This window comes from Acanthochromis polyacanthus, chromosome 17 (genome assembly GCF_021347895.1).
Source record: "Acanthochromis polyacanthus isolate Apoly-LR-REF ecotype Palm Island chromosome 17, KAUST_Apoly_ChrSc, whole genome shotgun sequence".
Lineage (NCBI taxonomy): Eukaryota > Metazoa > Chordata > Actinopteri > Pomacentridae > Acanthochromis > Acanthochromis polyacanthus.
The window spans coordinates 26,615,831-26,641,189 of record NC_067129.1 but is presented as its reverse complement, the minus strand read 5'-3'; the positions used below and the strand labels follow the sequence as shown (position 1 = coordinate 26,641,189).

At 43.5% G+C, this 25,359-nt stretch overlaps 1 protein-coding gene and 2 long non-coding RNA genes across 5 annotated transcripts; 1 reads left to right on the top strand and 2 right to left on the bottom strand.

The window, feature by feature from the left end:
* Positions 1 to 3,264: 3,264 nt before the first annotated feature.
* On the bottom strand, positions 3,265 to 6,464 carry LOC127530586 (uncharacterized). Of its 2 annotated transcripts, none has more exons than XR_007937218.1 (7): positions 6,306 to 6,464; positions 6,137 to 6,224; positions 5,858 to 6,017; positions 5,508 to 5,711; positions 4,417 to 4,588; positions 4,241 to 4,320; positions 3,265 to 3,972 (listed from the first exon to the last, which is right to left on the bottom strand). It is a non-coding gene; the product is annotated as an uncharacterized LOC127530586 (long non-coding RNA). The 2 variants fall into 2 exon arrangements; XR_007937219.1 differs by having other exon boundaries at positions 6,333 to 6,464.
* A 732-nt stretch (positions 6,465 to 7,196) lies between these two features.
* On the bottom strand, positions 7,197 to 13,250 carry LOC127530589 (uncharacterized). 2 transcript variants are annotated; one of them, XR_007937233.1, is made up of 3 exons: positions 12,869 to 13,250; positions 10,285 to 12,291; positions 7,197 to 8,615 (listed from the first exon to the last, which is right to left on the bottom strand). It is a non-coding gene; the product is annotated as an uncharacterized LOC127530589 (long non-coding RNA). The 2 variants fall into 2 exon arrangements; XR_007937232.1 differs by having other exon boundaries at positions 7,197 to 7,410; positions 8,404 to 12,291; positions 12,869 to 13,241.
* Positions 13,251 to 16,622: 3,372 nt separating this feature from the next.
* pwwp2a (PWWP domain containing 2A) lies at positions 16,623 to 25,230 on the top strand. Its single transcript, XM_022220591.2, is given in 3 exon segments — positions 16,623 to 17,528; positions 22,277 to 23,400; positions 23,403 to 25,230. Coding segments are annotated over 3 exon segments (2,679 nt in total). The 5' UTR covers positions 16,623 to 16,662; the 3' UTR covers positions 24,092 to 25,230.
* The last annotated feature ends 129 nt before the right edge of the window (positions 25,231 to 25,359 follow it).

Sequence of the window (25,359 nt, the reverse complement as noted above, 5' to 3'; positions counted from 1 at the left end):
AAAAGCTCCAGTTTGGTCTCATCTGTCCAAAGGACATTCTCCTAGAAGCTTTGTGGCTTGTCAACATGCATTTTTGCAAATTCCAGTCTGGCTTTTTTATGAGTTTTTTTCAGCAGTGGTGTCCTCCTTGGTCGTCTCCCATGAAGTCCACTTTGGCTCAAACAACGACGAATGGTGCGATCTGACACTGATGTACCTTGGCCTTGGAGTTCACCTTTAATTTCTTTGGAGGTTGCTCTGGGCTCTTTGGATACAATTCCAACGATCCATCTCTTCAATTTGTCATCAATTTTCCTCTTGCGGCCACGTCCAGGGAGGTTGGCTACTGTCCCGTGGGTCTTGAACTTCTGAATAATATGAGCCACTGTTGTCACAGGAACTTCAAGCTGTTTAGAGATGGTCTTATAGCCTTTACCTTTAAGATGTTTGTCTATCATTTTTTTTCGGATGTCCTGGGACAATTCTCTCCTTCGCTTTCTGTTGTCCATGTTCAGTGTGGTACACACCTTTTCACCAAACAGCAGAGTGACTACTTGTCTCCCTTTAAATAGGCAGACTGACTGATTATGAGTTTGGAAACACCTGTGATGTCAATTAAATGACACACCTGAGTTAATCATGTCACTCTGGTCAAATAGTTTTCAATCTTTTATAGAGGTCCCATCATTTTTGTCCAGGCCTGTTTCATTAGTTTGTTTTTTTAAATAATTATGTTAATCAACAATTCAAAAGTAATGGCTGTTTTTGATTATTTAATTTTCAATAAATTTTTATTTATTGTTACTTTTGTGAGTTTCAAGTGATTTCAGTGAGAATTGTGGGTTTTTCCTTCTTTAACTGAGGGGTACCAACAATTTTGTCCACGTGTGTATATGGATTATTTTATGGATGTGTTTTTTAGTGGATATTTTCGTCAGAGACAATTCTGTCCACACCACAGAATTATCTCTGTTCATACAGAATGGCAAAGCTGTAAACGATCACCTCTGAGGCCTGAAATGTCATGCCCAGCCGAAAATGTAAAATAGCACAGAAGAACATTTTAAGCAAAAAAAAAAAACGTCAATGGCCCATAAGAAGCAAATGCAGATTCGAAACTAAATAATAATAATAAAAAAACTAATCACGAGTTAACAAATGTATGGGAAACACTCTTAAGTGCAAACATACCGGGCTTTGCAAAAGTTCTGTTGCACGGTTCATGATCTTTAGAGATGTTTACATGTCGTAGTGAAAAATTCCATTAAATAAACTGAAAGTTCTACCTTATAGGCAGGTGTCCTTAATACAATTTTTGTTCTCCGGAGAAGTTGTATCAAGATGGAAGTCAAAAGAGTTGAGATATCTGTTCTCCTTCATGCTGGCCACAACAAGTCTGACAGAGCCAAACAGCTGAACATCAGCCGGATGACCGTCCACAGAGTCGCGGAGAGGCTGAAGAATGGTGAAGATCTTTCAGTGATCTTTCAAGAATGGTGAAGACCTGAAAGATCTTCACCATTCTTGAGCCTCTCCGCGACTCTGTGGACGGTCATCCGGCTGATGTTCAGCACAAAGGAGAGCAGATATCTCAACTCTTTTGACTTCCATCTTGATACAACTTCACCGGAGAACAAAAATTGTATTAAGGACACCTGCCTATAAGGTAGAACTTTAAGTTTATTTAATGGAATTTTTCACTCTGACATGTAAACGTCTCTAAAAATCATGAAACCGAGTGTAACAGAACTTTTGCAAAGCCCGGTATAGCCCATTACATGTGGACCATTATTGTTTACAACCACTTTTTATCAGTTTAAAAATAGCCGTTAATCTCCATTTATATGGGTGAAATCGCTGCGTTTGTGTGGTTCAACTGGACAGAAAATGTGCATTTTGGAATATGTGGTATTTGTGTAGTCCAGACTGAGATGATGTCGCTGCAGTAGACAGTGCATGTTTATCTGCATGTCTACCTGCTGTAGCCGTGGTCGTCGTCCTCAGACCCGCACCGTCACTGTCCTGGCCTGTTTCCGCCACAGTGGCCCCCCCCAAAGATCTGGAAGTTTGGTGCATTTGGCTGCATCTTCTCTTAATATTTTTTTCTTTTTAGCCATGCGTTTTTCTGCTCCACTAGCGGCTTTGTCTGGCGGCATCTTTCTTTTCGTCATTTTTTTCATCTCTTGTCTTCGGTCTGGCTCACTACGCGGCTGAGCCAATCACGTTTCAATGGGCCAATGGATCAGCTCAAATTGGCAGAGGTATCCCCCCCTTAATGAGCAGCATAATACAGTGACCCAGTCTGACGTCACGTTACACTCTGCGCTAACCTGCTGCTGGAGAGAAGGCCGCTGCTGCGCTCGTTCCGCCGTGGATTTAAACAAACAAACAAACAAAAATCCTCAGCATTTTGGTGGTTTTCAGGATTTCACCACAAGAGGGCCCATGGGTTTTCATAACCCACCAACCCTACATAAATTACGCCACTGGCAGAGCTTAGAAAAATTAAAACTAAATTGTTAGAGTCACTGCCAGAAATGCTCTAGAAACATTTCAGAATGAGCCCTCCCATCATCTGTTCTTCTAATTATATTCATCCTAAACCAGGGAAACCAACAAACAGATGTGAGAATATGAGGCCAATCAGCTGGTTGAACTCTGACCTTAAAATATTCAGTAAAATTATAGCAAGATGGACACAAACCCTAATGCCAGACATTAATGATGGAGACCAGAATGGAAGGCAGGGTTAGGGCTATGGGAAGTCCAGACCCAGATCTTCTTTCAGCAGACCAGAGGAGGTCTTTAAGGTGAAGGATCTGTCTGATGTTCTGCAGAAGTTTAGGTTTGAAGAGAGTTTTAGACAGTGGGTCCGCCTGATTTATAAAATGCCAACAGCAGAATTCTTGAGAAAAGGAACGTTTTACAACCTTTGAACACCAAAAGAGGCTGTCTTAAGGGTTGTCCTCTATCCTGGCTGCTGTCCACGTTAGCAAAACACACTAAGAAATGGAGGGACAGAAATGGACCTAAAAGGGTACAAAGGCTTCGTCGCTCCAGCTGTACCCTAGTGGAGAACAACATTGTACCTCTGAACATAGGAACATTATTGTACCTTATCGTCTGTACCTTTATAAGCACATTTCTGCACCTCTAGTGACAAATATGTACCTTTATATACAGGTACAAATCTGTACCCATTAAAAAGGTACAATGCATGTATCTGATGAGGTACAGCTGCAGCGACATGGTGATTTGGCACCTTTAAGAGACAAAAACAAACCCTTAAAATGTACAAAATACATTTATTGATCAAAATGTAACCATCAGTTCATTTCATTGGCAGTGCATTTCATTAAGGCAATATTCTTAAACATTTGTCTTCAACCCAAAAGCTATATAGAACTGAACAGAAGTCAGAAGATGAGTTACTACTAGAATGTTGAAGACGGACAGAGTTTGTCTCTAGTAATCCATTCATAAAGCCTTGCAAAACTTGCACAAGTATTTATACAGAACATCTAAATCCAACATACAACTTGTCATCAATAGTGTACGTGTCAAGTGATGTATGGTCTTTTTCATCTCCAGGTTTAAGCAAAATCCACTCACTAACCCAACATGCTGAATAAACTTAACAAGTGTAAAGGTCCTTCGCATGCACTTGGGGCACTGGTATAACTGAGGCATGATGATCTAGCACAGTTGGTTTATGATTCTGAGTACAGTTATTGGCAGAGTCTTGTCCCCTTCTTCCACAATGCTGACAATACGCCTCTGAAGAAAGGTCAGGGTGTTTTTCAGGTGTGGTGGGTATGCAATGTTGAAAACGAAGTACATACTGAGGGCTGTTATGAAGGCTTCATCAAGACCCAAGCACTGGCACACATGGACACCATCTACTTTCACCACACTGGGCCCAGCACTGGTCATTGCCATTTTCCAGTCGTTATCCATCAGTTGAATGGTTGGATAGGGTGTAGCAGCATCCCTCTATAATATAAATTTTTTTAAAACAATCATGAATTGGTACATGTGGTAACCAAGTAGCAATTTCACATAAATAATATTTTACTAATTTGTTATTTAAAACAAATTATAGACTTGTGGGTTAAGTTACAAGTTTCTTTAAAAATATATTAAATGATGTGCAAAATACCAATATAGCCCACGTTTCCTGTGTCAAGTCAAATTTTCTTTCCCCTTCACATATCTGAACAAGACCTACAAGTCAGCAATGTAGGACAATTCAGATGCTTACCTCTCCCACAGTGATGTAGTGTTCGATCTTTTCTCTGAAGATGGATGGAAAAAGGATGAGACCAGCCCTCAAGTCGATTCCTCAAATGGGGAAAAAAAATGTAAAAAGATCACAGATTACAGAGTGTAACTACAGCAGCATTTATTTTCATGTTTATTAGCAAGATAACTGACTACCTGGTAGATCTTCAGCCAGGGCATCCTGTCTTGCATCAGTGTACTGTTTTGCCAGCGGAGACTTCCCTTGTGCAAGCTTAAGTACATTTGGCAAGACACTGGCAAAGCCTTCTCTGAAGCGATGACTGAAGGCGAATGTTGAAGGGTGAGTTCTGTCAACCTCATCAATACACTGTAGAATATACAGAAACACGTTAGAAATTAAGTACTGATAAAAGCAACTGTAAGTCACACATTACTCCAGTGGAATTTTCATAATGTCCAAAACTACACTGATAAAAGCACTGACATTAGGGATGGAACAGTAGAGGGGATGTACCTGATGTCCTAGCATTCAAAACTGAGTGGCAAAATGTGTTATTATTTGATTTACAGTGGCACATTTGAATATTACAAATTGTCATTTGATTTTGCCACTCAATTTTTGCCAGTTTGGAATGTTAGGGAGTTACCCTGGAGATCTAGAGTCTGCACACCCTCGATAATCAATTATACTGAGGTTATGCACACTGTAAATCTAAACAGAAATAGAACCTTCAATATTGCAAATTGAGTGGCAAATCAACTATTAACAATGCAAACTTGCCACTCATTTTGCTGCCACTGTTGTGAGGGAATGCTAACTGCATCTGTTCCCCAAGTCACTTGCTGCACCACAGCAACATGGGAAGCAAGTACAGACACTGATGGAGAATCATGACACAGCTGATCCTGTCTGTAGACATTAGGGCAGGGCCAGGTGTATTAAGTGGACTTAACCCTAACGGTTTTACTCTGATTTTTATATTTATTTAAAGATTGGCTGCTGTATGTCTTGTTTTGTTTTTGTTTTTTTTTAATTTGAAAACAGGTTTATAATGTCACATTTGATTAATCAGCTAAGTAGGACGTAGCATCACCGTCAAAACATACAACAGTTATTCTCTTCTCAGTTGATACTGGCCCATGGAAAGAACTACAATAAATATGTAGCAAACTTCAATTACAATATTAACTGTGATTATTATGGACACAATAATCACAAAACAAACATTCAGTATTGCGTAATTGACATAATTATTTTTGTTTTGTTTTGTTTTCACTGTACTTACCATAGCAGGCATCTTTAAGAAGGGATATTTGTTGAGTACTTCCTCCACTGGCATCCCTTCCATGACCTCACGTCGTCTCCAGGAGAATGTTCGTGCCATGCGGTCTTTGACAGTGGTCATATCTGGACGCATCTTCCGATACTCGCTCTGTAGCACGTTAACATGGGCTTCAACAGATGCAGAATCCTCCCCAACACAAATTTCCTTTGGCATAAAAAAAGAAAACAGTGCTCAGACAGTGACCAGTAAAGACTTCTTGTTTTGCATTTGAAATTTCTCAAATGTATTCCACTCAGATTATTTATACAACAAGTTAAAATGTTAAATATGAATAATACATGTGCACTTACAAATGATTGACTTGACGGCTTACGAGAGACATTTGAAGAGATGTTGGTAACCTTGGACTGCTTTGCATGGCCAAACTTCTCCTTCAGCTTTCTAACTTCAGTGTCACTGACAAGTGGTGCACGTTTTAAATTTTCGCTTCAAAGACATGTGCCAGGTGTGCTAGGAAAAAAATCACACAATTAGTAGGCCAACTGTGCTACTAAAGAACAAGTAAACAAAATCCATGTATAGGCATGTTATGTTAACATGTATGCAGGCCAACAATTAGAAATGCTTACATAGCCATTTCCCTCCCTGTCTCTCAGGAAAGGGTATTTCATGATCAGAGCCTTGGAAACTTGAGTGTACTCTGTATTGGTTGGATACCTATCTCAAAGACAGAAAGTTTTTTTTTTTTACACATGTAGTACAACAATAAAATAAATATAGTAGAGAATGATTACGTACAGGGTGTATTCTGCCATCATTTCATACAGCACTCTGATAATTTTGTTGCAGAGTTTGGGGACTCTGTGACATGGTTCTCTTGCACCCAGTTTCATCTGGACATCTTTGGGAAAGGTTGGAATGACAGTCACGATAGGTAGTCTCTTGTGAGTCACTTCTCCACTGAAATGCAAAAAGAAAAAAAAGAAACAGCAGATTAATCACTTCATTAAATGTTTAAACAAAAGAAAAAAAAAGGAAAAAAACGGGGGTGGGGGGTGGGGGGGATGGACTCCAAAACATCTCGTCATAGAACATTTCTGCCCAGATAGCTCCCTGTTCGCAATGAAGCTCAGAGATTTTAGCGTATATTTTTTGTCATTTTCAGTCGTATTTACACACTTTTTTAAATGTTTTTTTTTTTTTTTTTTTTTACAATGAATGTGTGTGTAGGCCTGGGCCAATTGAATATTCTGTTTGAAAACTCCAGTAACTTTAAACAGTTCAACAATGCTCTACAACAGAACTGTTAAGGCAACATTAAGGTTTAAAAATTACAATAATCCCAGTCAAATGTCAAGTTAAATGTAATAAAAAGGACCACAATATACAGATGAGTGGGCAAACACCCCAAAGCAAATAAAGTCAATTATTTTAAGTTAAACACACTAACCCCTTTGAATTGTATTTTCCAAAATATCCCCTTTAGACAATCAGAAAAACATGTCAGCGTTGCACCTTCTTGTTGACTTTTAACATAATCTACTGCACATATACCAACAGAAAACTTAAAACCCAAGGTGACATGCTGCAGCATTACATAAAACATTGAATAACATTAACAGAAAAATACATCAGAAAATATGTCTCATTCATTTACAGCCAGTTTTAAGGTGATAAACTTGCCTTGTGTCAGTAGATGGCAGACACTGAAGCTCTGTTGTAGATGGAGATGGACAGTAGACTTCCACTGGCACTGGCTCTAAGGTAATGGGGATTTCACCTTCCTTGTACTTGCGAACAAACTGTTGAAACTTGACTTGCTTTTTGAATGACCCGTCGAACAGGTATGCAACCACGGCTTCTGTCAGTCCACAATCCACCGTTTCTCCATGGACATCATTCTCTAAGAAGTGTTACACAGGCACACATACATGCACGCCGCGCACGGTATGCACAGACACACACACGCAGATACGCAGATTAAGCACACAACAGTTAAATAAGTGCGTTGTGGAGCTGCTGGTACGCTGCTCGGTTCTGACGAGGCCGAGGCGCGAGGAGCGGCGTGCAGTGACAGAGCTGTGGCGTGGAGCTCGGTGTGCTCCGCTCCGTACCTCGGCCTCACAGATCCAAACCACGCAGCGTACTAGCCAAACATAGTCTTCAGCAAACAGAAAAGACCCACTTTGCCAAATAAACGGAGAACAGTACCATGCCGCCCAGACCGCACTCACAACCCCATTAGCAGTAACGGCAACACCGTGTGACACACGCTTGCGTCTCACACCGAAAAGGGCTCGGCTTAAAAGAAGTTCTTAGCAATTTACGGTGCCAAGCTGAACACAGCGCCGAACTTACATCAACTAGTCATAAATATTTCAGTTGAATTTACATTATATACAGGTATTAAAAATATACCGCGGGGCGTGTTGAATTCAAATTCGAATTTCCGTTAAAATATTTAGCAGAGATCAGCTAACATGGCAAATGTTTAATAAAGTTGAATACTACAAAGTTATGTCTGCTATAAAGACTTAACGCTAACAGTAATTCAAAATTTAAGCAGAATAACAAAAGCTAGGAATGCCGCTTCTAGTTCAAGTGAAAATATCGGAGATCTTTTAGGACAGACTTTAGCTGACCTGAAGGGGGTTTTACGGGAGAGTGCAAACACAAAGCCACAAAATGCTAAGTACTTAAACACATAAACACTGAAAATACTAAGCTACCGTGACGGTATTTCACTGAAATACTGATATTCTAAAATTGCTGACAAGATGGCTAAGCTAGTTGATCCAGTAACACATAACATGCTAGCAGGGGGCTGTTAGCAAGTAAATGTTAAATTCATTTTGAGTGAGTTAGGCCATGAACAGAAATAGGTCCTTTTACTTACCCCTGAATTTTTTTTTGCCTCTTCTTCGTTAATGTTGATCCCAGCTTCAGATATTTTTTTAATAAGTTCTTCGGTGGACAGGCTGCGTAAACCTGGACTGTCCGCCGTTTTACATTTCTGGCGCCTTTTCTGTCGTCCGCGAGGAAACACTCCACACTGACTCCTACTGGTACAACTTTGTACCATTTTTTCTGAGCAGTGATTTTGTACCTCTGAAATTAAATAAAGGTCCAAAGTTAATCACCTTAAAGACCACCTTTGTACTTGCATGGAACATTCCTTATAAAAGTGCCTTTTGGGTACAAAATTTAACCTTTATTTTTCTGTGTGTAGAAGCTTTAGCAAATGTACGATCACAGACACACAGATTCAGGTTAAGAAAACTATTTGTCCCCAGGGGGCAATAAAAAGGCACGTAGAGCAGTCAGTGCAACAATGACATAATATAGAAATAGGGATAAATATATATATACAAATCTAGAGCAAGTAATAGGAATGAAAATAAAAATAAAAAGAGAGAAGTACGCCAAAAACGCAGCTTAGTAACGCACTAGTACAAATATAGCCATACATAGTGCAAATACGAATGAAAGTAGGTGAAATATGGCAATGAGGTAGATACAAGAATATATCAGTGCAGATATAAATTGCAGAATGTAAAATGTCAGAGTTCACAGAGGTCCATGTTAAAGTCTGTGTGTGGTGGTGATGGAGGGGTGTTATGGTTCATGAGTTGAGGAGTCGGACCGTCCTGGGTACAAAGGTACACCTTCTCCTCTGTGTCCTGCATGCAGGGCAGCAAAGTCATCGAGCAGAAGGAAGACACTCAGACGCAGAGAAAAGATCATGTGAGGGTCACGGATGATCCGGTTTGCCAGTCTGCATGTTCACTGTTCATACACTGCAGACAGAGTTCTGAGAGGCAGTCCTCTGGTTTTAGAGCAGTGACAGTCCTCTGCAGGGTTCTGTTCTGGAGGCTGATGGAGCAGAACCAGCAGGTGATGGAGAAGGTGATGGTGCTCTCTATGAAGGAGAAGGAGAATGTCTGGAGAATGTTCTTATTTACTCCAAAAGAGTTGAGCTTCCTGAGGAGTTACTGCCTCTGCTGACGTTTCCTGATAATCTCCTCTGTTAGAGGAGAATTTCAGCTGGCTGTCAAAGATGGTGCCCACATATTTGTACTCCTCCACAAGCTCAACAGGCAGTCCATGGATGGTGGTGGTGACAGTGGAGTGCCTGTATATCAGAGTGGTGACATGACGGGTCCAAAAAATTTTGGTCACGTGATCTATGGCGCCATTTTGTTTCCAATTCATGAACGCTGGGTTTTCCTGTTAACGTTGTTTACAACGCAGAGTAATTCTAGGTCTTTTTTCGCTTCCTAAATACCTGAAAAATGACGGGCTGTTGTGCCTTTGGGTGCACAAATCGATCGGAGAAGGGATTCCACATGTTTAGATTTCCCAGTAATAGTGAAAGAATGAAACTGGGAAAATAAAGTCCGGAGAGTGGGATGGAAACCGACTTCATCATGGTTTTTATGCCAGATTAGTCCCATGTATGTGCTTTCATGTTATGATGTATGGGTGAATGACAGATAGAAAAGTTTGATGTGATTTTCGGCAGATGTGGTTATTTTGACTTTGACCATTTTCATGCATGGAGATGCACCCGTTAAACTTCAGCGGCCCGTATGTGCAAATGTATTTTACTAAATTGATCGAAGCTGCAAACTTGATGATAGAAACATTATACACCCATGGAAAGCTTAGATTCTCACGAATCCGCCGGTATAAACCACTTTCAGATGTGATTACCACAGCAGGTAATATAAACACATTTGTCCAACAAACAGCAAATAACGTAAACAGCACAACTCACCTTTGAAGGCTCAAAACTAGTCACAGATGAAAATATTCCACAAAAAACGGTCATAATCCAACCTTGGACATCCAGACAAAACAAGCCAGTAAAATATTTTGTCCAAAACATGTCTTGAAATCAGTAAGCAATCCATAAATAGCGAGTTTTCGTGAATGTGCACCTCGCGCAGCGGGTCCCATATTTGGGATAGGCTCCAGTAGAGTTCCTGTGTCCTCTAAATAGTAACAAAAAAATCATTATTATTGATAAGCAATCATCCTTTTTTACTTTTGAACGATGACTAGAAAGCTTAGAATGTAAAAATCCAAATAAAACACACAGCATGCTAAGTGAGTACACACACAGTCACGGGTGCATTAGTGTGTGGCAGTGAATGGAAACAAAATGGCGTCAAATCCCCAGTTGTCGCTACTCTGGTATACAAGCACTCTAGGTGACAGCTGTAGTCAGCGCCATCTGCTGGTTGGAAAAGCTCACCACCATCTCCTTGTTTTTTTTAACATTCAGATCCAGACAAGAGTCATCACACTAGTCCACAAACTGCTGGAGGACTGAGCTGTGGGACTGAGAAGGTCCTGACAGCAGAGACAGGAGGACTGAGAAGGTCCTGACAGCAGAGACAGGAGGATTGTGTCGTCTGCAGATCTGACCAGGTGGGAACTGGGCTGTGTGGATCTGCAGTCATCCATGTAGAGGATGAAGAGTAGCAGAGAGAGGACAAGGGCCTGAGGAGAACCGTGGAGGTGTGTGGTAGATCAGAGAAGGTGTTGTTGACCCGTACTCTCTGTGATCTGTGGGTTAAAAAGTCCAGTATCACACATTCACGGAAAAAGAGTCGGGCAGACTGCACACAAGCTGTCCCTCTATGCTGATGATATTCATCTGTTCATCACTAAATGGATCCGTTCCAGCTCTGCTACAGTGAATAAGAATATATGGGGATGTTCCAGGCTATGCAGTACATAAAAACCACATCAGCAGTACTAAAGCTTAAGGACAGAAGATGCCCAGCTCCACAGGTTCTTCACTGTAATGTGTGGAGGACATGGGAGACACAAGCTGTCCCAAAGACAGAAGATGTTGATGCTGATTATGGACCACTAATACAATCAGTTGATAGCTGGATGTCTCTTCCTGTTTCACTAACAGCTGGAATCAATATTCTGATAATGGTTATTTTACCAAATCTAATTTATCTTTTTCAGAACATTCCCCTGCTGACACTGAAGATTAAAACACTGTCACATGGATTCATTTGGAACAACAGAAAATCAAGGCTCTGTTTGCAAGGGCGTACCTTTGGGTCTTCCATTGGGGGGGGGGTTAAACTCTGTGCCTGTTTATTGGTATTTACTGAATTGTTTACTTTTGTAAAAGGAGTCGTGGTAATTTGGCATGCCTGTATTAGAAATACATTGGTGATTTACTTGAAGTTGTTGCAGCTGTGTACTTATGTATTTATGCAACAATGACCATTTAATTCCTATTGTGTTTAAGTACGAGCTAGCAAGACCGTAGCAGCTTCCACTTAATTGATTTTGGGTTTATGTCAACTATCTATGAAAAAAAATCCAGAACTTTAAAGATTAATCAACTGCATCACTGTATTGACACAACTAAAGTACAAACAGAAAATGTCTTATGCACAATTCATGGCAACACTCAACACATCACACAATACAGGGTGGCACACTGGAGTGCAGCTTGCACCTCTATTCTGGTGTGGAGCATGTATAGAGAAAGCTAACACAGTACAAGGGCTAAGGTATGTTACCTGGTCATTTGTGCCTCCTGTGCTGCCTTTCCCTGTGCTCTCTCTCCCTCTCTTTGGTCACCTGATGATCCTCCATCACCTGGACTTCCTCTGTCACCTCCTCCTCCTCTCTCTTGCTCAACTGTTGCACCTCCTCTGTCACCTCCTCTCTCTCTCTCCTCATCTGTGCTTCTCCCTCTCTGTCCACCTGCCTCTCTTTCATGGCCTGTTCAGCAATCATATTCTTGAACCTGGTATAAAAAAATGCTTAGTTAATGTTAAAATGGTATCAGCCCGGTTAAAAATGACCAGTAAGGTCAAAGAACAATTTGAGGAAATAAATACATTCAGGTATTTCCCAAATTTAGTCAAGATTCACGAGATGAAGTACTTCTCTTCCCCTCCTCTGCAGCCACCCTGCTGCAGCAGAGCATCTGTTGTCACCATGGTTACCGCTTCAGGCCGACGCAGACATTCCTGTTCCTTCAGGATTTAGAAACGTCTGGAAAATGTAGCTTCTGTGTATGCTATTGCGTTGTTTGATCAGTAAAATAGCTTCACTACTGAAAAGATATTTGATGTGTAAAACAGCGACGTTACGACCTGCCCGGTTCCCCCGAGAAATGCAGTTTAACTACGCCGCCATCCATCACTGTGTATTGGAGCAAAGTCAGCAAACAGCCCTTTAAGTTACAATTCAGTGAAAACTGACATTGGTCCTACCCAGTACATCCCCGACACTCTCTGGCTGTACCTCACAGGACAAGCTCAAACCAACTCCAGTCACTAATCATCAGCTAACTTAACAGGACAGGTAGGCTATTTTACCTCTTTTTGGTCAAGATATTTCCTTTTTTTTAAGTTGTTGGTGTCGACCAACAATGAAGAATTGTTGTTTGTCCTTTTCGTTCTTCTCATTTCTTCACGGCTCTGCTGTCTCCATCGATGCCAAACATACAGGGTCAGGGAAAAGTGAACGTTACGTAGAGGAGGGTTGGGTGATACCAAGTATTCGGTGGGGGTGGGGGGGGTTACATTAAGATGATTAAACTTGCTACTGTTTTGTTGGCAAATGATATTAATAATAAAAATCAACAAGATAATTAATGCTTTTATTACACTGGAAAAATGTGATTCTATTGTGGGGGTTACATTAGCTGAACGGGATTTTTGCGGGGGTCATGACCCCCGTATCCCCGGTGCAAATGTCTGTTTGTCTCCATTCTAAGTGATCATGGAGGGTTAAATGTCCAGACTGATTGGTGGACTACTGAGCTACAGGAGGTTCCTGATTGGACAGAAATAAAACTCTGGGACTCCTCCCATGTTCCTGAACTCTGACAGTGAAAACTCTACAGACCAGTAACCCAATAGTCAGAGATCTGACTAAAATAATAAAATATCTAAAAGAACCAGATTCAGCCTAGTATGGAGGGACTGGTTCTTTTGATGCTACATTTAGAGTTTGAGCTTCTAAAGGACTGGAAAAGATCCCTGATCTGGGGCCTGTTTCATGAAGCAGGTTCTAGAAACTCTTGAGTTTCTTCCTCAACTCTGAGTTGATCTACTCTGAGATAGAAAACTCTGAGTTTTCTGTTTCACAACGGCTGATATGAGTTGGTTTAATTAACTCAGAGTAGTTTGACCCGGAGTTAAGTGCGTGCACCACAACTCTGAAAAGACAGCATCAATGGAGCCCCGATTCGACGAGTCACCATGGAAACGGGGAAGCGAAAGGCTGCGTTTTTGAAATGGAAGTTTTTAACGCGCTCATATGGCGAGTTTGATCATGTTTTTAGAAAGAAGTGCAACATCAGAGTATATTAAAGGAGGGAGACAAGAGAATTCTATTGTGAAAATCTTTATGCTGCTGACCACGCTGCAGTCTGTTGCTCAGGTTAGACTCTCCATAAATCCTGGAGTCATGAACAGACCCAGACCACGTGGCCTCCACATTAGAAATGATGTATGCAGCATCACATCTGATCTGGACAGTGCAGAGAATGACAGATGTTGAACTATGATGCAGTCTTTAACATTTAGAAACAGTAGTCAGTCTACCTGTAGCCTACCTGCACATTTATGCTGTGAATGGACTTCCTGTTCATGATGTGAGGGAGCTGTGATGGGGATGTGTGTGCATCTATGCAGCCAATCACACTGGGAAATCCTAAAAGAAATTAAAATGACTAATCCCAGTCTGAGGCTGCAGCACAATGTCATTAACAGAATATGATTTAAATGAATTTAACAGATCTCTACATCATTCACCTGCAATCCTGTGGATCCTCCTTGATGTTCTGACAGGTTTATGTCCAGGAAAACCACAATGATGAGTTAAAGTCGTTTCAGGGACAGGAAAACTTTTCTGACTGTCCTCCATACAGTTGTCTTACTCTGCACCTCTGACATCATATAAAAACTTCCATTTGCAAAGAACCGCAGCGCAACACACAATATCTGCTGGATGTGAGAGCATGACTGGTTGGTAATGTAAATGTAAGGACGGATTAGGTTGTTTATGTAGATTATGGACTTGAAACGATTATGAAACGGTACCGCTCAAACCGATAATTGTCCGGAAATGTGAGAACATTTATGCTCGGTCTGATAACAATCTACCAACGAATATTTAATGATCTGTGCAGTAATGCTGCTCCTTTATCCACTGGATCGTTAATAAAAGCTGTTCTACGCCAAAACTCGCTCGCTTACTGACTGAATGAATGAGGAAATGAAACAGCGTGTGGCTGAAAGAGGGCGGAGACGGAGAGAAACTGGAGGTTTTCTCAGATAAACCTGCTGGTGACCAGGTTAGAGTCATAGAGTCTGTTACTGCGGTAACTGACCGAGAGTTGAAGTTACCCCTCTTTGTGAAACAGGCTAGAGTTACCCCTCTGTCTCAGGGTTAAGTTACCTCGCTTTGTGAAACGGAAAATTCTGAGTTTCCCTCATTTCAGGGTTAAGAAACTCAGAGTTTTCAGTGAACCTGCTTCGTGAAACAGACCCCTGATCTATGATGATATTATGATGTCTTGAACAACTGAGGCATTAGATTAATGTGAATTGAGATTTTTTTTTCATTCCTAACTTAGAATCTTTGAAAAGCAAATCAGAACACTAACCAAACCCCACAGTCACCTGATGGAACACTGAGAACAAAGAACAGTTTAAAAAATGGAACCACATCTGAGCCCTGTAACATGTTCACATCCTGTTCATCTGAGAGCTCACAGTAGGAGAATATCAGCTCTGTGATAGAAGGAAGGTCTAGAAGTTTCAGCAGAGGAGTGGAAATCCACCTGAGAAGCAACTCAGACATTAAACCCACGGCTCAGATTGATTCATGCTAACTGGCTAAAGCTAACATGCGTAGCTCCTGTACAGCTAAACTAGTTCAATAAGAATATACCAGATAGAAGCACTGAATACACAGAGGGGTAAAGGAACACTTTCACTGAGTTTGGCAGAGTAGAAAAATTAAAACATCTGGGCAAGAGGTCAGAACTGCATGAGAACTTTATTTAAAAAAAAAAAATCTAAATAGTTCAGAATCATAATCAAACTGGAAAAAGACCCTCTGGAGTTAGTGAGGGACATGGAGACTGTTGTTTGCTGTGTTTCATGCCGTCTGGTTTTATCCATCCATCCATCCTCTATTCACCACTTTATCCTCTCCAGGGTCATGGGGGGTGCTGGAGTCTATCCCAGCTGACTCGGTGAAGGCAGGGGACACCCTGGACAGGTCACCAGTCTGTCACAGGGCTACATATACAGACACACAATCACACTCACATTCACACCTACGGACAATTTAGAGTAACCAATTAACCTCAGCATGTTTTTGGACTGTGGGAGGAAGCCGGAGTACCCGGAGAAAACCCACGCATGCACAGGGAGAACATGTAAACTCCATGCAGAAAGATCCCAGGGATTGGAACCGGGGATCTTCTTGCTGCAAGGCCAAAGTGCTAACCACTAGACCACTGAGCAGCCCCGTCTGGTTTTATTTTTCCTTTTTTGTGTGGTTATTTTTCTGCATACGCACATCTATGTGTTACATAGTAAAAACATTGTGTAAAAATATTCTTAAATAACTGAAAAAGTGATTAAAGTAGTGGAATTATCGGTAACTGTGTTCAGGGGATTAGATGCAGTTTAGTGTGTGTTATTTTTGGCTGATGTTTTTATTTAATTATTGAGACAAATCAGCAGTACAGCAGTTGAAGCAGGAATGAGGAACAAGCTGCTGCTTGTTTATTGATCTTCTGCTTATTGATCATTTAATGGTTGTTTAATTTTGTTGTTGAAAGTTTTGAATGGTGTTTAATCTGCTTCAGAGCAGCTGGTGTGGTTGGACGATGTCACTGATATTGAGGATGAGATGTTGATCAGCTCTAGATTGATCTTTGATTCTCATATTTTTGATTCATGTAAAGATAAACAGACCCTGTCGACCACGTGACGTCACAGTAGCTTAGACAGAATCATCCAATCAGAGAAGACGCTGTGCTTTGTTTCTTTGATTGACAGGGCCTCGAGCCAGTGGCTGTGCGCCTGCACGACTGGCCGTGTTGCAGGAGGGCGGGGCTAAGCGCCGCTCGGCAGCACAGCGGAAGAAAATGGCGGCCGTGGCTGCAGAGCCAGGAGCTGCTGCGGTTCCCACAACAACAACAGAGGGCCTTCCAGAACCGGGCCCGGCCGGGCCGCCCCTCCCGGGAGCCCTGCCGGAGCCCGCCGGACCGCAGGAGTCCGGCTCCGCCCCGGAGCTGACCGTTCCCCGGACGGAGGACGGTGCGGACGGGGAGGGCCGCCATGTCAGGCCCGAGCTGGAGCCCGCGGCGGGAAAAGCTCCTCCTGAGAGCGGCGCTGCGGACGGACCGCTGGACCGGGTCTCCGTGGACCGGGTCTCCGTTGACCGGTTCTCTCCCGGACTACCGGCCAGCATCCTGCCGAACCCGCAGCCCTCCGCCGTCTTCCTGCATTCCTTCCCCGCTCCGCCGCCCGTCACCGAGGCGGGCCTGTCCTTGGCGGAACCGGCAGAACCGACCACCAACGTGACCACGGACCGGGCCGAGACCGCGGACCGAGAGCGGTGCTACACGGCTTTAGTCCAGAAGGAGCTGCGTCCCGGGGCCGCGGAGGGCGCCGCGTCGGAAGGCACTGCGGACCGCCTGTCTGCCCCGACCGATCCGGACCGAGACACCGGGTACGGAAAGAACCCGGTGGGGACGGAGGAGCCGACCGGCCGCGGCCCGCGGGACTCGTCCCCTCCCTGCCGGTCCCCGAAGAGGTGGCTGGTGACGGAGGCCGTGAAGCAGGAGAAGCCCGGAGAGGAGGACTCCGAACATCCCGGATCCATCCAGGACCTCAGTCCCGGTTCCGAGGTCCGGGTTTCCCTGGACCACGTCATCGATGACGCGCTGGTGGTGTCGTTCCGGCTGGGGGAGAAGGTGTTCTCCGGGGTCCTGATGGACGTGTCCAAAAGGTAATCAGATTACATTAGAGTCCCATCATAGCAGACAGTAATCATATTACACACACAGCTCCAACCAGGAGTAATCAGATTACATCAGAGCCTAAGAAGCCTGATCAATGATGCTGATCAGGAACATTATTGGGGGAGTTCACATCTTTCTAAAAGGTAAAACTTTATTTAAATGTTTTCATCAATATCACCGATCAGATTCCAATAATCAATAAGCTGATCACTGCTGTGGCTGAGAGCTTCAGGGTGCTGCTAAATCATTTAAGGTATAAAGAACATGAAGTACACAGTAGTACTACAGAAGTATTTTTGCTATAAATTGATTTGACCAATCAGAAGCATTAGAGGACATGGTGCAGACCGTTACCGTGGCAACGCTGAAGTATCAGTGATTGGATGATTAATTTCCTCGCATGAACCTGAAAGGAGCGTTTAGTTTGAGCTGTGTTCAGGTTCTTTGAGTATCTGTGAGTACTAGTTTACAGAGTAGTTTTACTGCTAGCCATGAGTTGTTGATAACCTGGTTACCATGGTGATCTCTGAGGATGAATCCCATAAACGCCTGAACTTCTGCTGCTAAGAGCTCCTGTTCTTCTCCAGGTTTTCCACACGACTCTGTCCGTGTTGTTAGAAACATGTGGAGGTCTATTTTGGATGAGTTAGTAAGGACGGCGAGGGGCGTGGCTACTAAAATGATGTCATAAAACACGCTTAAAGCAGCTCAGCACGGAATGGAGGGCAACATTAGGAAAACACGTGGTTCGTGGTGTTGTGGTTTGATCCGGTTGCCACAGAAACCAGACTGTAGCTGTAGAAACACGGCTAGCAGGAGCCAATCAGGACGCAGAATTTACACCTGAAGTGTGAACACAAGTTTGAGTTAAAAGTAAAGTTTGGACATCACAGGTGATCAATAAAGATGAAGTGAAACAAGCGCCGATTATTCTACAGCTGATTACACTATATGGGTCATTCCATATCATTTCAACCAGTGGTCCCCACCTGACCCTCTCAGGTTTTGCTAAGTTTTTACATACATTTAGTACATTATATATGATGGGAAAATCCAAAATGTGAATGCTTTATTGTCATTAGTTTCAAAGTTATGGCCATTTGAAGTAGCTAGGGGGCACCCTATTATTGCAGCCAAAATTAAGACTTGAAATTTTCAACCATTTTCAGACTTCTATAACTTCTGAACAACAAAAGATAGAGATCTGACATTTTCAGAATCATTTCACAGTGACCTATAGTCCTCAGAAATGTGAAAATATTTACTTTATATTTATAACTGCATGTTACAGAGAATGACAAAGTTGTGATTTTATCCATCGTGAACTTCTAAACTGCTACATTTGGCCCCCCATTACACAAAAACTGATCATCATATCCATTAGAGATTTTATGTGGTATCATTTGGCTCTCTAAGGATTGGATCTGTATAAAATGAAAGTGCTATGGGATGTAATGCATGAAATATGAACAGCTAAAGATCACACATATCTGTCCGACCTTCGGATTCATTCATTAAAATACATTAAACATAGAAGGGTTTATAGAAGCAAGTTGTGCTTGGTGTCAAAATTTAGGGAAATTCCTGTAATTTCACGTGATGTCTTTTATTTTCTGATACCACCTATCCCATGTAGTTGTTTTTAGAAAAAAAGTAAAAGTCTCCACTTGATTCCAGATTCAAGTCCTTTGTCGTCTTTTTCAAATGTGTAATAAGAACTGATGTGGCATTTAGGAATGGAGTGGAAATCTGACCAGAATATAACAGACTGGACTAGTTGACATGTTTTGATCGCAAGGACAAGTGGGTTTATATTTGTCATATTTTCTCCCTATCACTGATTTTTAGAAAAGAAACATGAACATTTTATTTAATTTAGTTTTTGGAAATGGCTACAAATACAACAAAATGTGCTCCACATTGTGCCAGAATGCCCCATTTTGCATCTTGATTTTAAAATTTTTACGGGGGGGCATGCCCCCGGACCCCCCTCGTTGCTTCGCGCCTCCAGCACAACCCACCACCTCAGAGCCATTTAAACCCAGGGGGAACACTGCAGAGGATGATTATAGTCAGACTGATGTGGCCGTAGACTCTACAGGATTTTAGTGGCTCAATAAATGCCTAAGTTGTTTAGTAGTATTTTAAATGCTTTTGTTTTTAAAAAATATCATTTATTTAATAGCCTATATGTGATCAATAAATGACCTTTGCCTATCTAAAGAAAAACTCACTCAGAACTCTGATATGTTAACGGCACTAAATAAATAAGTCAGTAAATACATTCATACACACATAAATAATTAATACATTCATTGTGTTAAGAAAAGATTTAGATGGGAAAATATCTGTAGATAATTTCTTTGTCCAGTTTTCTGCATTCAGTTGTTTATGTTTGTGCAGAATCCAGTATTCCACACTGGTTGGTCATTACATTTATTAGTCTGGTTTCACTGTTTAAAATGATGCCACGTCTTTTTAGACAGAACCTGTGATCATAAAACAACACAGAACTCTTAGTTTTGTGTTAATAAAGCACTTAAAGCTTTAGGTATGACTAAATGCTGTTTTCTAAATTAAATAAACCACTCCTTGGGTGGTTGTGGCCCCACGTTTGGTAAAGCTGGAAAGATATTCACAGATTCAGACTTCCAGCATCAATAACTCATTAGATATATGTTGTCAAAACATAAACGATGCCTCTTTCCCATCGTTGTAAGGCAGACAATGTGCTACAAGCCCTGTTTTATCAAAGTAGCTGTCTTTCAAGTTGCAGAAATAACATTGGTGTCTATGAGCAGCCGGCTGTGAACAGGGACCGTCTGCAAATTACAAAACTGCTGCAACAGCGAAGAGAGACACAAATATTCAATAACCTCACTCTGATCCACTGTCACCAGAATCACTGCAGCCTTCAACTGGCTCCATAGACACCAGTGTTAGTCCTGCAGCTTGATAGACAGCTACTTTGGTAAAACTGGGCTTGTAGCACATTGTCTGCCTTACAACGATGGGAAAGAGGCATCGTTTATGTTTTAACAATGTATGTAACAAAAATCAATTAAAATTGTAATCGTCCAAGATGACTAAAAAAATCGAGATTTTATTTTTTGGCCATATCGCCCAGCCCTACTGTGAAATGATTCTGAACATTTCAGATCTCTATCTTTTGTTGTTCAGAAGTTATAGAAGTCAGAAAATGATTGAAAATTTCAAGTCTTAATTTTGGCTGCAATAATAGGGTGCCCCCTAGCTACTTCAAATGGCCATAACTTTGAAACTAATGACAATAAAGCATTCACATTTTGGATTTTCCCATCATATATAATGTACTAAATGTATGTAAAAACTTAGCAAAATCTGAGAGGGTCAGGTGGAAAATTTTCTTAAAATTGGTTGATTTCATACGGAATGACCCATATCTGATTAAACTATGGGGGCTGCACAGAGGCGTAGTGGTTAGCACTTTCACCTTGCAGCAAGAAGAGCCCCGGTTCAAATCCCGGCCTGGGATCTTTCTGCATGGAGTTTGCATGTTCTCCCTGTGCATGCGTGGGTTTTCTCCGGGTACTCCGGCTTCCTCCCACAGTCCAAAAACATGCTGAGGTTAATTGGTTACTCTAAATTGTCCGTAGGTGTGAATGTGAGTGTGATTGTGTGTCTGTATATGTAGCCCTGTGACAGACTGGTGACCTGTCCAGGGTGTCCCCTGCCTTCAGAGTCAGCTGGGATAGACTCCAGCACCCCCCATGACCCTAGAGAGGATAAAGCGGTGGATAGAGAATGGATGGATGATTAATCTATGGCTGATTAATCTGGATCACGTGGTTCTAGACAATGAACTTCATGGTCTGATCAACTTTTTGATGAAAATTTCTACAGATCGTGTTTATTAATGATCGGACGCTTTCATTAATCGATTACTAATCAATACTAAAGTGATTAAACATCATTTAAAGCTCACCTGCATCATGCTTCAGTCTCTGATCTTTATTGATCAGCTGTGATGTCCAAACTTTACAATTAACTCAAAGTTCTGTCGTTATTCTGGTTTTAGTCTCTTTTTTTGCTTTCTTCTCTTTTAAAACAAAACAATCAAATGTGCTGATAAGAATAATGTTAGAGTACCGGAACGAAAAGCAGACCGGTCACAGGGGTAGTAATAGCTGTTTCTGTAGCCGTTAGTGTACTGCTTGTCTCTAGCTTTCGGAAGAAGACTCTCTGTGTCTGATTTACAGAAAAGGTTTCTCTCACTTAGTCATCTATCTTCTCACTGTCTGAGGATCATTTTAAACGTGTGAATTGTCAGAAGTTGTTTCTAGCTCCTGTGTTTGTTGTCAGATGGCGTTATAGATTCAGTATTTAAACAAAACTAATGCTGGTTAGCACGTTAGCATGTGGAGTGGATAAGTTTCTCTGTTTCATCCTCGTTCTGTTGTCTGACAACAAACATCTGGACATGAGAGCATCATTACTGTCATTCAGCTGGATGTAGTTTAATGAGCAGGAGAGAAGCTGAAGTATCAGAACATCCACTTTTTGCAGCGGTTTAGGTTTAATGGGCGCCTCCTGGTCATACAGCCAGGTTACTCTACTGCTGCATCACTGGTTGGCTATTATTGGTCATTGCTAAATCAACAACATTTGTAGTCCACAAAAAAGTTGAGGTCAGGACCAATTAGAAGATGATTGAGTCTCCAAGGTTCTCATGCTATATGTGTGTGTGTGTTTCCAGGTTTGGACCTTACGGTATTCCCATCACGGTGTTTCCCCGACGGGATGACCAGAGTCGACCTCTGATGTCCCTGCAATCACAGCCGATTGCCAGTGATGACCCGTCCACCATACAGGAAGAGGTCACCACCAATTCTCCACCCCCACCCCCTCCTCACCCCTGGACCTCCAAACCGCCACCATTATTCCAGGAGGGGGCGCCATACCCCCCTCCGCTGTTCATCAGGGACACTTACAACCAGGCCTTACCTCAGCCACCGCCGCGCAAGATCAAAAGGCCAAAGCGGCGTTATCGCTGTGAGGAGCCCACCTCCATCATGAACGCCATAAAGCTCCGTCCCCGTCAGGTGCTCTGTGACAAGTGTAAGGGTGTGGTGGCGACAGGTGGACATAGAGAGACACGGCGGGGTCCGGTGGACCTGAGGGGTGAGGAGGCGCCCCGGCGGCGGAGGCCGGCGGAGGGACCGATCTCCTCCGAGGTCAAACGACTGCGGAGTGACGACAAGGGAGGACGAACTGATAGACGCCCGTCATCAGGGATACGTGTGTCGTCTTCATCATCATCATCTTCCTCCCGCCGCGTTCTGAGGGGCGTGGCTTCCTCCTCATCCTCGTCGTCAGCTTCGTCCCACCGCATGCACCTGAAGCTGAACTCTAAGAAGGTTCTGGCTAAAAGTTCTTCTGTTGATCACTCCAAAGCGCAACAGGTTCTCAAGAAACTGGCGAGGAGCTCGCAGGCGCCGCCACACCACCGACCCTCTAATCAAAACCAGAACCAGGACCGCACCAAGGCTGTGACCCGAGCAGCCGCCCTGCAGAACCACAACCAGAAGGTCCACTTCACTCGCCGCCTGCAGCACCTCAGCGGTGCCGCCGTCGGCTCCAGCGCTCACACGGCGCTCCCGCCCAGAATGCGCCTCAAACCCCAAAGGTACCGTACAGACGAGGGACCGTGTTCGTCCTCGTCCCCGCCCAAACAGGGCGCTCGTCCTTCACCATCTAAACCTGCACAGTGCCCCGCCCCCACGCTAAACCCGACTTCGCCCAGTGCCCCGCCTCCACCCACAGCCATGACTCCTCCCCCCTCCTCCTGTACAGTCAGTCTCTCCTTGGAGATTCAGGAGGCCCCCCCTCTGGGGAGGGAGGGGCCGATCGGGGAGATGAGGGAGGGGAGGAGCAGGAGGTGGAGCCTCCTCCTCCTCCCCCCTCCTCCTCCTCCTCGCTGGACTCCTCCCACTCAGAGTGCAGTTCTACAGAGACCTTTGACCTCGCCCCACCAGGAGAGCCACCCTCCACCTTTTTGCCTCGCCACCCCTCCTCTCCTCCTTGTCCACCCAGAGCCGATGGCGAGGAGGCGCATGGCGGCGGCGAGGAGGAGGAGGGCTGTGACCCGAAGAGGCGGCGTAAATCTTCCACGTCGTCCTCGTCCTCCTCGTCTTCGTCGTCGTCGTCCGTCTTCTCCAAATCGGTGTCCAAGTGTCCGCTGCCCGATGGCCGCACCGTGTGCGTGGGCGACATCGTCTGGGCCAAGATCTACGGCTTTCCCTGGTGGCCGGCGCGTGTGCTCGGCATCACGGTGTCACGGCGCGGTGATACGGGGCTGGCGGTGCGGCAGGAGGCTAGAGTGTCGTGGTTCGGCTCGCCTACCACGTCCTTCCTACCACTCGCCCAGCTGTCGCCCTTCCTGGAAACCTTCCAGTCGCGCTTCGATCGGAAGAGGAAGGGGCCGTACCGCCGCGCCATCGCTGAAGCCGCCAGCGCCGCCAAACAGCTGACACCCGAAGTCCGGGCTCTGCTCACGCAGTTCGAGACGTAGTATTAGCTAGCCCCGCCCCCTGCCTCGCCCCACTACACATGCCCCACCCTTAGTAAAAGGTGGGAGGAGCTAACTCCCTGACTGATCTGTCAGTCAGATGGAGAATGTTTCTGTTTCCTGTTTAGGAAGGGGGAGGGGCTTCTGGGTGTCGGGGGCGGGCCTTATTGCTACAGTTTCCTGCCCCTGTCCTCACAGAGGTCCTCAGTTTTAGTAGATGTCAGTCAGTGACAGCGTTTCAACTCGCCTCGCTCGGTTCTTAATGTGATGATGTCATCGTGATGTCATCAGACAGTCAGTTACAGATTGTCCAGGTGCATCATGGTAAATGTAGCATCCATTCATCTAGTTATTGTTTGGTTTTCATTATTGCAAAACGTAGCCTGCTGATTGGTCGACAGAGCTGCGTCATGATGATGTCACAATGTTTAAACACTAACATCTAAACGCTGAAGCTACGCTAGACTCAGCTGATTATGTTTGATTATTCATGGTATTAATGATCACTCCAGATGTTCTCTTTGTTCCTGAATCCGTTGTTTTGTTTTGCCGGGTCAAACGTTTGGGCTCGGCGATGTGAAACGCTGTGACACGCTGATGTCAAATCCTGAGGACCACCCACCAAATGCAAACACGTCCTGTTTTTATGGAGGCTTCATTCCATTCAGGACTAACCCCACCCTACAGCAGATTATTACTGTGAAACATTACCGAGGTCAGGGCACCAAACACGGGACGTCATGTGACCCTGTTCAAACTCTGACATCACTATGTGGTCATCAGTATAACAGTTGTGATGTCATTGTTCTCTGATTGGCTCATAGAGGTTTTGTTTAAACAAAGTTTTCATTTGAAGTTCGGACTTTTATTTAGAGTATCATAGATGTTGGGTGGGACGATGTCTCACTCGGTCTGTGTTCGGGGGACAGACGGGGGACAGGTAGGACACACTGACTGCACTGCTCCCTGACAATGAGGAGGATGAAGGTGGATTTTCCCTCTCTGCTGTTTGTTCTTTCAGACTCTTTTTACCGTCTGTTTGCAGATCAGAGATTCTGAACGAAAGCCTGTTTGGACGAAACAGTCGACCTGTGTATATGTTTTTCTCCTGTTTTAAATCTATTAATAAACTGTCAAACTTGTCTTTGAATCGTCGTCGTCGTCATTTGAACCTGTCACTCTTTCTCTGTGGTGGTTTTACTGTAGGAGTCCCACCGGTGCAGACCTCAGATTTTCTCACCTGCAAACAGATGTTTGGTAAACGGGTCTCC